The sequence below is a fragment of the Scyliorhinus torazame genome, chromosome 20 (assembly GCF_047496885.1).
Source record: "Scyliorhinus torazame isolate Kashiwa2021f chromosome 20, sScyTor2.1, whole genome shotgun sequence".
Lineage (NCBI taxonomy): Eukaryota > Metazoa > Chordata > Chondrichthyes > Carcharhiniformes > Scyliorhinidae > Scyliorhinus > Scyliorhinus torazame.
The window spans coordinates 672,775-685,707 of record NC_092726.1 but is presented as its reverse complement, the minus strand read 5'-3'; the positions used below and the strand labels follow the sequence as shown (position 1 = coordinate 685,707).

The window sequence follows — 12,933 nt, the reverse complement described above, 5'->3', positions numbered from 1 at the left end:
TGCAAATTCATAGAATTTACAGTGCAGAAGGAGGCCATTCGGCCCATCGAGTCTGCACCGGCTCTTGGAAAGAGCACCCTACCCAAGGTCCACACCTCCACCCTATCCCCATTACTCAGTAACCCCACCCAACACTAAGGGCAATTTTGGACACTAAGGGCAATTTATCATGGCCAGTCCACCTAACCTGCACATCTTTGGACTGTGTGAGGAAACCGGAGCACCCGGAGGAAACCCACGCACACACGGGGAGGATGTGCAGACTCCGCACAGACAGTGACCCAAGCCGGGAATTGAACCTCGGACCCTGGAGCTCTGAAGCAACAATGCTAAGATTGAATGAGCGCAGATTAAGAATGGGAGCAGGCAGAGAAGTAACTGGGACAGCGGGGGGGGGGGGTGTGATGATGGATAACGAATCGTAAGCTTTCCCTACTCTGTGATATTGATCTACCGTCTCTATGATTGTTTGAGGAGAGGGCGTTTGTACTCACTGTTGATCTCTTGACAGATATCGAATGTACAGGAAAAACCAGGCAACTGGCTTCCCATCTTTAATAACCATATTCTCTGCACCAAATTATCTAGATGTCTATAATAACAAAGGTGAGGAAATTGCTCCTACCGTGGTGACTATTAATTTGTGCAGTTGACTGCTTTCAGTGTGATAAGAATGGATGATTCACTTGGTTGCACTGTTCGATTTGTGCTGAATAATTAATTGATTCTTTCCATTCTCCTTCCCACAGCTGCTATATTGAAATATGAAAATAATGTAATGAATATTAGACAATTTAACTGCTCCCCACACCCCTACTGGCTCCCTAACTTCATGGACGTCTTCTCCTGGTCTCTGCCCTTTGTCGGGGAGAAAGGTAAGTCTTGGCAGTTTTGGAATTGATTAAGTTGGGTTTTATAAATCGGGGGGAGCAGTATGTTTCTGAGGAAGAGCCTGAGACGGTGGGTGTGTTTGGGGCAGGGACAATGCAGCAGTGTGGGGTGGGTTACAGGACATGTGTGGCCTATGGACAGTGGAACATGGGGCTCAGATTAACAATGGTGGATGAGTGAGTGAGTGTGGGACATGTGAAGATGGCAGTGAGCTATGCATTATGAGATGGTATTGCTTGGACTGAGTTGTGTGTGGTCTGTCTCAGTTACAGATATGTTGGTCAGCATCCTCAACATCTGCTCGGACGACGAGCTTTTGGACGATGATGACGGTAAGTGTATATTGCATGCAGCGCCAAAGCTCTGGGTAGTGGGAGGTTCAAGGTGCAACAACATTGTGGGCCGAAGGGCCTGTACTGCGCTGTATTGTTCTATGTTCTAAGGCGGCACGGCGACGCAGTGATTAGCACTGCTGCCTCACGGCACCGAGGACCCGGGTTCGATCCCGGCTCTGGGTCACTGTCCGTGTGGAGTTTGCACATTCTCGCCATGTCTGCGTGGCTCTCAACCCCACATCCTAAAGATGTGCAGGGTCGGTGGATTGGACACGTTAAATTGCCCCTTAATTGGAAAAAAAAAGAATTGGGTACTCTAAATTTATTTTTTAAAAAGGTCATGGGAGGTTGGAGTTGGTTAGGAGTTGGAGTGGCACGAGATGACCACTTTTTCTGGTGTTCGTCCCCTCCTGCTGGCTGCTGCACACTGGCTGTTAGCAACGAGTGAAATAGCAACTTGCATTGGGCTTTTTATCACCGGACGTCCCAAAGCACTTTGCAGTTAAGGAAGTATTTTTACAGTGTTGGCTCCGACATAATGTTGGTAACATGAAAATGAAAAATGAAATGAAAATCGCTTATTGTCACAAGTAGGCTTCAAATGAAGTTACTGTGAAAAGCCCCTAGTCGCCACATTCCGGCGCCTGTTCAGGGAGGCTGTTGCGGGAATTGAACCGTGCTGCTGGCCTGCCTTGGTCTGCTTTCAAAGCCAGCGATTTAGCCCTGTGCTAAACAGCCCCTGTGATGACCAGTTTGTACACCACAAACCCCCACACATAGCGATGTGGGCAACGTCAGATACTTTACTTTTATGATGTTTGAATATTCAGGAGAATACAGTTAGCTTTACTGTATCCCTCGGTTCGCAGTGTAAGGAGCGACAGGATTATTTTACTCCATTAATATATTGGCTGTCAGTGCGAAGAATTCAGTTGAGCTTCACATTCATTCGCTGGGTCTCAGCTGATCTCTCTTTGCTTCATTGTTAAGTGGAGTAGATATTGCGTTTGTCACGGAATTTGTAGTGTCCGTTCTGATGCTGCTGAATTACATATTACCCATTGTGTTCCGCCACAGCCCTGGACTTACTGGGTGGGATGCTGTGTAATGCACTTAGTGCTTGGACCCCGTTGATAGCTTTATACACCTCTCTGTCTCAGCTTCACAGCGTGACCGCAAGGAAGTGATCAAGAACAAGATCCGTGCAATTGGCAAGATGGCCAGGGTCTTCACCGTTCTCAGGTGGGTGTGTTTGGTATTCATCAGCGAATGGGCGGGGACACAATTTGTGTGCTTTACAAATTTTGGGTGTTTTTGCAGGACTGCAGAGTTAGTGTTTCTGTTGTTTTGCTCTCTTCGCAGAGAGGAACATGAGAATGTCCTGGCTTTAAAAGGCTTGACTCCAACTGGCAACTTACCCTTGGGTGCCCTGGCAGGAGGGAAAACGGCCCTGGAGAAAGGTGAGCAAATCTGAATGGTGGATGCATTCCATCCTAATCTGCCCCTTTCTCATCCATCTTTCCCCCCTCATACAAATCCATCCTTCCCCGACACACTCACCTCCATCTCTCACTCTATCTCTCCCGCCTTCTCTCCTCCTCACTCTCTGTCTCTCTCTCTCTCTCTCTCCCCCCCCCCCCACTTCTCTCTCTCCCCATTCACTCTCTCCCCCCCCCCATTCCCTCTCTCTCCCCATTCCCTCTCTCTCCCCATTCCCTCTCTCTCCCCATTCCCTCTCTCTCCCCATTCCCCCTCTCTCCCCCATTCCCTCTCTCTCCCCCATTCTCTCCCTCCCTCCCCCCATTCTCTCCCTCCCTCCCCCCATTCTCTCCCTCTCTTTCCCCATTCTCTCTCACCCCCATTCCCTCTCTGTTCCCCCCTCTTCTCTCTCTCTCTCCCCTTTTCTCTCCGCTTCTCTCTCTCATGTGTCCCGAGGATTTAGTGAGACCAATTTTGCAATCCGGCAGATGTACGTTTTCTGGTAACACTGATGATTTCCGGCAGTGTTACCTTGTGTGGAATAACTACAATATTTGGTCTTGACATTATTCTGAGTTACCTAACTTTCTGGCGTTCTGGTTTGAAAGTCCACGGTCCTGCTGTTACTTGCTTTACTTGATAAACGGATACAGTCATAGCTCTAAGCCAGCCTTTTGATGTCACTTGGTGTGTGCGTTGCCTGTCTGACCCTGACTTATTTGCCACTTGAACCATCAGCCAACGTTGTCAAGAAAGGAAACCAGGTCCTGAATCTGGACGGGAGCCCTTTGTCCCCGCAATTAAATCCTGAGGTCGATTGGCTGGCAGTGGGAGGGTCACTGAAATTGGTGCAGTCTAGTCCCTCAGTAGATCTGAGCTGGACAGTCTATGTGTCGTCACACAAACCTGGCTGTTGAGAACGTGGACAAGTCCTGAGCGAGTGAGCTGTCGTGTGGTTCTTCATTCGCCACAGAGCGTTAGAACTGAGTTGGTAACTCGTGTTGTGAGAATTTTTACGTGGACGACATTGTTGACTGCTCTCTCTCTCTCTCTCTCTCTGCCTCTCCATGCTGGCATTCATCGCAACAGCCATGACTGACGCATCAGTTTCCACCTCAGGTATGTGGGTGCGTGCTGGCAATTGTGTGACATTGATCCTGTGTTCTGAGCCAGATCCCAGTCCAGCCTCTAAGCTTTGTAGCCAGCCAGTCTCGACTGCTTGGAGCTAAGTGACCAAAATGGACGTATTCCTGCCTGCCTGTATGGCGGTCATGTTTAGAGGACTAGTAACAGTCGGTTTGTATCCGGGCCAGAATGATGCTCCCTCTCCTGGCTGCAGTAGCCCCAAATCTAGAAGAAGAACAATGGGGTAACGGGATATTTATTGGCATTTCTCTTCTTGCCTTGGGGACATTAAGAAGCCAGTTGGGTCATGCAGGACTGGAGTGGGTAAGAATGGAAGGTTCCCATTAACTTTGAGATATCAGTGAGTGGCTGCCACCAGCAATAAGTTCATAAGATATAGGAGCCCATTGACCCTGCTCTGCCATTCTGTCATGGCTGCTATGTTCCTCATCCGCCACCTACAATGTTTCAGACCAAGAGTTGGATTGCGAAATCAGCCAAAGCGTCTCCCAGTTCTGCTGGGCTGTCATTGACTGGGCAATTGTCTGACGACTTGCTGAACTGCAACAGCCGACGTTATCGCCCCAAAGGTGGCAGCTCAACACCACGTGCCCGAAAACACCATTGTCAGACCACACCCACTGATTTGTCGTCCTTCAACAATCCTTTCCCCTCCTCCGGTTGGTCAGACGGGCAGCCTGTTGCACTCTGATTCCTCACTGCCTCAGGTGGAAATTATTTCCCCATGTGGTGGAGGTCAAGGCTGCCTTGTTGCTGAACTGTAAATGATTTCTCCAAAAATCCTTGCGATCTTATTGCTCCTGCCACTAAAGCCCCAGTTTGCAATTGCAGTAAAGACTCCATGTCTGATCATGTCTGGGGCGTTGCCTTTTTAACTTGCGATGTTTTAAAAAATGTGTTGATTTCATGAACGAGCAAGTATAAAGTTGTCCAACTCGTCGACCTCATTCCTCAGGTCTGCCTCTGTCACTGTGTGTTAAACCGAGATCGAAATCTCGCGAACATTGGCTCGAATTGTCCTTCTTATAGAAATGGCATCACTTAGACTGTTAAAACGGATTAGGTTTACCCCACTAAAGTTGGAATCGACGAGTAGGCACTTAAACTCGATGTCTGTGACACTTGGCCAATCCCAGTTAAAATCTCCGACTCCTGCAATTAAAATCGGACTGCTGTATACATGGAGCTGGAAATATCTGCTGGTCTGTGGGTTGGAATTGCTTTGTAACAGCAGTAATTTGCTGAGTGGGGATTCAATGCCAAGTGTTTAAAACCAAGGGACGAGCTGATCTGGGAATAATCAAAGGGGGGTTGTTTTTTTTTTTGAAGCGTGATGAGCTAGCTGAGAGCTGCTGTCTATCATTCCTGTGCCTTGTGGAGACTCCATATGATGCATGGCCAGAATGTTTATCCTTGTCTGGGTGGGTACATGCCTGACCCGTGAAATTGCTCGACTTCAAGATTGGCTGGCGGGCGCACAAAACGGATATGCGCCCGTCAACAATTAAAGGGCCGATTAAGCCCATTAACAATTCCAAAGACTGCCATTTCGTACTGCCAGTGTGATTTTCAGCTCCCCGCACGCACAAAACAGGTGGGCGTACTTTTCTCCGTTCCCTCATCCGAGGAACAGCAGCACTTCCATAGAATCATAGAATTTACAGGCAGCAGGAGGCCATTCAGCCCATCGAGTCTGAGCAGGCTCGTGAAAAGAGCACCCTACTTATGCCTCCACCCTATCCCTGTAACCCAGTACTCCCACCTAACCTTTTTTTTAAATCAATTTAGAGTACCCAATCATTTTTTCCAATTAAGGGGCAATTTAGCATGTTCAATCCACCTACCCTGCACATCTTTGGGTTGTGGTGGTGGGACCCATGCGAGCACGGGGAGAATGTGCAAACTCCACACAGACAGTGACCCAGAGCCAGGATCGAACCTGGGACCTCGGCGCCGTGAGACAGCAGGGCTAACCCACTGCCCCACCGTGCTGCCCCTAACCCCATCTAACCCAAGGGCAATTGATCATGGCCAATCCACCTAACCTGCACCTCTTTCGAAATTTGTGGGAGGAAACCGGATCACCCGGAGGAAACCCACGCAGACACGGGGAGAATGTGCAGACTCTGCACAGACAGTGACCCAAGCCGGTAATCGAACCTGGGACCCTGGAGCTGTGAAGCAATTGCGCTAACCACTGTTCTACCGTGCCGGTCCTGTCATTATGAATTCGTCGCTGTGTGATTATAGGTTTCCTCTCGTCTCCGAGTAATTCTTGCATATTTGAAAGCCTGCCTTTAAGCATTTCAGGACTTCCCTGGAAGGTTTCCCTGTGGATTGCAGCACAGTGCTCCCTGATTTGCAGGGCTCAGGTCCTGTGCATCTATTCCAATGGGGATAGTTAGTGTATTCTGCTGGTGGGACCTCCTCTGAAGAGGGGCAGGAGGAAGAGGTGGCCAGGTGAACACAGGCAGCATCCCTGGAGGAGGCTTTAAGAGGAGATGCAAGGGTTCATTTGGTGCAGGGCCAGTTGGAGGCCCAGGTGGGAGGGAACGTTGAGGACGCCACGACCCAGCAGCTGGAGTGTACAGACAGCGTTCCAACCTCCTCCAGATGTCTGTGGTCCAGGGCCGGAGGGGATTCCTCGCTCTAAGGACACAGTGACAGCAATGATGGGTTCTGAAATCACTTCGAACTGTGTGTTACGGGCACAGTGACCCTCAACCTCTGCTTCTTTTCAGGGCTCGGGGGTGGGTCTTTGCAGCGTCTCTCACTCAGCTGCATCAAGCTGTTGAATGATACCATCTTTAAACATGTCTGCACGTTTAACAAGTAGCAGACACACAAGGCCAGCCAGGTGGAGGGAACCTTTGGCTGGGTTCTCCTTCATCCGGGGTATATTCGAAAGCACTGATGTGGCCACCAAACTGCCAGCAGGAGACCCAGGAGCTTTTATCAACAGAAAGGGGCACCAACCAATGAATGTGCAGATTGTGACCACAGGACACATTCTGCAAGTCATGCCTGTTACCCCAGAAGCTCTCACGATTCTTGCAGCTCGCTGCACTCACAGGCGCCGATTGGATGCTTGGCTCCTGGGTGACCCCTATTCCTTGAAAAGGTGGCTGATGACTCCACTAGGTCATGCAGGAACTGAGGCCGAGGTCAAGTACAACAGAAGTCTTGGTGGTGGAAAGGACCATCGGGCTGCTGAGAATGTGCTCCAGATGCCTGGACCGATCCGGGGGGAAATATCCTCCCTAACAGCACTGCGGCTGTACCTACACCGCATGGACAGCAGCGGTTCAAGAGGCAGCTCACCGCCACCTTCTGAAGGTCAACCTGGGATGGGAAATAAATCGGCCTAACCAGCGACGCCCACTTCCCGCAAATCAATGTAAAGAACATGACAGTATCCTCTAGAGTGCGTCTCCCCAATAGTTTGTTCCTTGCTGGGCCTTGCACAACCTGGCCAGGGAGGATGGCTCCCCCCCCCGGCTCAGACTGAGCCAAGCTGAAGGATGACTAGCATCGGTGCAACGCTTACAGAAGGCTTTGCTGGAGCACGTTTTCCAAGCCACGGTCAGTCCACAGCAATCAGGAGGCTGGCCATCCAACATCATCGGAAGAGGCAAGCAGTGCTGGGAACTTCTGGGAAGGTGGGACTCTGAACCTAGTCTTCAGTGCAGAATATCAAATGCACGTTCCCTTGTGGGGAATGCAGAGCACATGTGTGGCAATGACCTCATGCAATTGCACAACAAAGTTGAAATGCAGTGGTTGGAAGGGATTTGACAGTCAGGGAGACAGGCGTCTGTTTCTCCAAGTGCCAAGTCCTGCATATTGTGTTGTCCCATTGGTGCCATAGGAAAGGGCGTCACTAAGAGGGTGCAGAATATTTCAAGGGGGAAAAAAGCAAGATGCCAGAAGTTGCAGTCTGTTAGCGAACCGCTGATGTAGCAGGGGAAAGGGTTGGGTTCCTGCAATCCATTTAAGGATCTCGGGAAGAGGACGTCAAAGATCTGGGTTACTCCCAGTAACACCTTTGAATTGTTAAAGAGTAGCAAACATGTGGTTAAAGAGGAGGGAATGCTTCAGTTTTCTGGGGCAGTGAGATCTGTACAAGGCAGCCGGGTTACAGTCATAGTGTGAAAAGCTAAGGGGTTCTGAGGTGGACAGGTGGGGAGGGATTCCTTCATAGAATTTACAGAATCTTAGAATTATAAAATTTACAGTGCAGAATGAGGCCATTTGGCCCATCGAGTCTGCACTGGCCCTTGGAAAGAGCACCTCACCTAAGCCCACACCTCCACCCCATCGCACCCAACCCTTTTGGTCACTAAGGGCAATTTTTCATGGCCAATCCACCTAACCTGCACATCTTTGGACTGTGGGAGGAAACCGGAGGAAACCAGACTCCGCACAGACAGCGACCCAAGCCGGGAATCGAACCTGGGACCCTGGCGCTGTGAAGGAACAGTGCTAACCACTGTGCTACCTTGCATGGTTAAATGGGGATTTTCATGATCAATGTGTTCCTAACCCAACGAGGAAGTAGGAATGTGGTCATATTGGTTCAGGGATCAATATGGATCGCGAATCCAGATACTGATATCCGTCTGTTCAAAACAGTGGCCGTGGAGTCTCTCACGGAGCTTCAATTTGCTAACTCATCCATCAAATGGTTCCCCACTCAGTGCTGTGAGTGAGACTTGAACTGACGCCTGTCTCTGAGACGAGGGTGCTTTCCACTAGGTCATGTTGGACACAAGGTGTTCGCATTGGGCAGGAGCAGAGTGGGTGAAGGGGGATCTCAAGCATGTCTGGCTCAGAACGGCTCGTCAGAATGATCAGAATAAAAATTCCGATTCAAATGACACCTATCGGTAAACCTTGCTGCCCAGTCTCAATCCTAGCCAAGCCACTTCGGACAGAATAGACAAATGAAAAGGAGGAGGCAGGTCAACATCTTGAGCCTTTTTTGCCATTCAGTTTGATTACGTTTGACCTGCAACTTAATTCCATTTGCCCACCATAATACCCTTACCCCAAACAAATTTGGCTATTAACTCCCACCCGTGTGCCCCTCAACCTCCAGATCCCGTTGTGTAAAGAAACACTTTCTGTTGTCACCCTTGAGTGTCCGAGCTCAAATCTGACTATTCCCAGCCATCAGAGAAAATAGTTTCTCTCTATCTGTCCAATTGAATCTTTCAAACATATGAAATACTGATTAGATCACTCAAGACCCCAGACCTTGTAAAAGTGCCAAGCAGCTGAAGATCCTTTAACTGTGAAAGTGGACAAGGGATTCATCACTGTCACTTAACTCTTTTGTGAGATGTGTTAATTATCCAATTTATCAAATTAGTCTTGAAGGTTTTAACAGGAACCCCTTCTATTACAGTCTGTGCTGTCGGAGTGCTAACCCAGTCCCTGACATATTGTTTTGTCTCTGTATCTGTCTCCAGGGAAAGCTTCACTACAGAAGATCAGCTTTGAACAGGCCAGGGGTTTGGACCGGATCAATGAGAGAATGCCTCCACGCAAGCAGCTGATGACACCAGCTCCAACTCAGGCCCAGGCTCGGGCTCAGGCTCAAACTCAGTCCCGGGCTCAGGCCCAATCTCCGGGTCAGAAATGGCCGCCTCAAGCTGCCCGCGGATTGCAAAGTAACCCTCCACCGTCGGTGCCTGGGCGGTCCCAGCCAGGCAGTAGCACAACTGATCGCAGGCAGCCAGGTACCGCCCAGCGCCCCGGGCCCACAAGTCCAGGTATGCCAACTAGCAAGACTGGAAGCAAAGGAAAGGATAAGATGGCACACTAACAGCTCGCCTGCTCTGTCTCACAGGTACAATGAGGCCCTATTTATTTATTCTAATTGCTTGCAAAATGGGAGTGTCCCAGGATCCATACTCCCACCCCATCCCCTCAACTCTGTTGGCCAGCAGTGATCGGTGCCCAGTTTACCTGGCAGATGGAGAAAACGGAGCTCTTTCACTTCAGAAGCCAACGCTCCTCCGTCAGACTGAAGTGATCGGGGAGGACTTGGCTAACGTATCGGTTTCATGTGGGCCTTGCTAAGTCTCCGAAGGATCAGGAGTTTTCCTGTGTGGAGCATCTCCTTCCTTGGGGAATGTGTGTGTGGGTTTGGGGTTCCCCTGTGATCCGTCGTTCCTCTCACTGCCGTATTCTGATAGATATTCGAACCGTGGAGTATTGAACCTCAGTTAAAGGTGCAGGAAGCATTGGGGAAGTGCAGTCTTCACTTGTGAAGTGTTGCCGTGCAATGGATGATGACAAACGGGAGACCTTGTTGGGAGTCGGTGGAATCTTGAAGACTGGGAGCACTCGCCTTCCTTCCTGTCTGCTGGACTGCCTTCGCCCCTTGCCTCCCCCACAGCGCTCCCCTCGCCAACATCTTGGGATGACTTGGTTTCGCACCTGATCTCTGAGGCACTGTTTCTCACTGCTGACTTCATAAGCATAAGCTTTTTTTATGAATTTTGACTCCAATTTTTTTTTTTTTAAAGTGTGGAACTGAGAGCTCGTGCGAAGCAAATGTAGAAACAAACTTGTTTCATTCTGGGTTTTTATTTAAAGATGCTTTTTTTAAAAAAAAAACAAGTCGGTTACACAGCGCATGATCCGCACCTTTGTTTTGCAGTAAGTGAACCAAATGATTGATAGTCAGTCCCTTTTGAGTTAGGAAAGTCAACTGCAGAGTGAAGTATACGGGTGAACACTGACGCTGCCAAGGGAATGTAACTCTGAGCGAATATCCGTGAGAGAACGGGGATGAAATAGTACCCAGCCCAATGCCATTCTCTCCTCTCTTCAACCTCCCCCTCCTATGTATCTCTGCACAACCCCATCCTATCCTCCATTCTCTCCTGCCCCTCCACCCGATTGCAGTCTCCAAGTTTTTTTTTTTTTTGTTGCCATCAGTTTGCAGTGATGTACGGTTGGAAAATCTGATTGCCCGGATTCTCTCCTGCAGTGTTTACCTGTGGTACTCGCCCCGTTTCAGTATTGAGTTAATGGTGCAGGAAATCAATCGGTATGTGTGGAGGGAAAGGATAGCAATCATTCTCACTCATGTCCCTCTTGTTACCTGGCTATTTACATGGAACGTGACCTTTTTAAAATTGAAGAGCTGATGATGCCAGCCCCCCCATAAGAGGTGAAAATGTTGGCGTGGAAAGGGCCTCTTCCATTGAACCGTCCTCGCACAGTCACAATCCTGCTTAAAAACCCAGGTTACCATGGCAGATTTCTTCACACGATGAAATGCAGCCAATTGTGTTGGCCCAGATCATCTGGATCATTCCTCTGTGCAGATGTTGACTTGACTTGAGTGTTCCCAAAAACACACCACTTTTTTGATTTTTCTGACTCTGAAAACTGGTCTGGGTACGTGCGATCACCAGGAGCTCCTGAGCTGTGCACTGACTCAGAATAACCATAACTCTCCGGTCTTCAGGAAGTACTGGTCTTCAGTTCAGGGTCTTTCCCGTGTTGTGCTTTTGAGTGTATCGTTCTCGCCGTGCCCGCTCACAGTACCCTTAACTGCAGAGCACTACCAATTCGTCTGTGAACTGCATTCCTGGCAATGAGTCCCAAATCACTTGGGTTGAAGGGAACCGTGAATCCGATTATTAATCCAGCCTGAGCTGTTGGCACAAATCACTATGTTATACTTGGGCGGCAGTGGTGTACCCCTAACAGGGTTGGGGGGTCTATGGCTGCAATGTTGCGTTCATTGCAATGTGAATATCCCGAGGTGGAAGAAACATTTTTGCCAGGTTTCAGGTGTCCAAAAGACAATGGGCATGAAATCTCTGCACTGAATGTTTGTGGTCGGACTCTGCACCAAGCTCGCTGTCCCCTTTCTAGGAACTCTTGTCTTCTGGAGGCAGTGGGGGGTTGGGAGGGGGGCGGGTGCATGAACTGCAATAGGGCACCATTTTTGGGGAAAGGCAGCTGGTTTGGAGAATAGACCAAGCAGGATGCCAAGAGGCACTGGTCAGGGAAAGATTGCTGTTGGCGCAGGCTGCCTCAAAGCAGCCAATAGCTTTGACAAAGGCTGCTTGGTAGCCAGACCCGGAGTCAGCTTGTTCTGGCTCAGTTTGTTTCGCAGATTACCCCTCGTATTCCTGCTTTGAAATGCCGGGTACTGGGACCTGTGGCTTTCCAGATGGGAATGCTGATATCCTCTGGATGAGAGGAGTGACGCCAAGCAGCTAATGAGGTAGGCTCCCGAGGTGTTTTCATTACTTAACTTAGTGAAGTAAGGTTTCCCCCGGGTTTGCTGACTTTTTGCTGGGGTCGTAACCGTCACCTCCTTGTTCTCATTGCATTTTAATGACAAGGATACACAAAATCAGTGGCAGCTTAATGTGGTCCAGGCAGCTGTTTAAAACCTGTCACGGACTTGCTGCAGTGACTTGTCCAAGCTGATCCATCTGCTGCCTGAGACAATGCCAAAGGAAAGCAGGAGAGTTAATCTTCATTTTGTTCACCTTTTCAAACATTAGATACTCCTAGGTGTTCAAACTTAACTCTGTCTTCACTTGATAAGAACCGACCTCCGACCCACGTCCTTCAGCCCACATACACGCACTCCTATCCATCACACTCCTCTAACTAATGTGGGCTTTGGGCCCACTCTGTGGTTTGAGGTCCTAGTCTGAAAGATGGACGGGTCTTCAGGTTGAAATTATATTGGTGAGAAAGGGCCCTTCGGAAAACCCGACTTCCTCCCCGTTTTTACCACTTGGCTTCAAGCTCAACAAAAACACAATCATTATTTTGGCGTCGTTTTTTAAAAGAGTTCTTTTTGCAGAATCTTGGAAAATGTGCTGTGACCGTTGCTGTGTTTTTTTTTTAAAGAAAAGGACACCTCCCTTCAGGAGAGAGATACTGCATTGATACTGTTGGTTAAAAAGAGTTTCATTAACTTGTGTTTTTTGTAAGTGCACTGAGAAAACTGTAATGGTTTCTAATTTAGCACACCGATATGACGATAGCAAACTTTTCTTGTAACAAAATTTGCATTAAAAATACAAGTTTGGTTTCATTA

The 12,933-nt window shown here is 49.0% G+C and overlaps 1 protein-coding gene across 2 annotated transcripts in view; it reads left to right on the top strand.

The window, feature by feature from the left end:
• Positions 1–12,933, top strand: part of LOC140396805 (serine/threonine-protein phosphatase 2B catalytic subunit gamma isoform-like) — a 41,623-nt gene extending 28,690 nt beyond the window's left edge. The window contains exons 8-14 of one of the 2 annotated variants that reach the window (XM_072485539.1): positions 512–606; positions 750–875; positions 1,158–1,223; positions 2,387–2,468; positions 2,589–2,686; positions 3,795–3,824; positions 9,323–12,933. In XM_072485539.1, coding sequence (XP_072341640.1) covers positions 512–606; positions 750–875; positions 1,158–1,223; positions 2,387–2,468; positions 2,589–2,686; positions 3,795–3,824; positions 9,323–9,678 — 853 coding nt within the window. In that variant the 3' untranslated portion in view covers positions 9,679–12,933. The remainder of the gene's footprint in view (positions 1–511; positions 607–749; positions 876–1,157; positions 1,224–2,386; positions 2,469–2,588; positions 2,687–3,794; positions 3,825–9,322) is intronic. The other variant, XM_072485540.1, reaches the window with a different exon arrangement.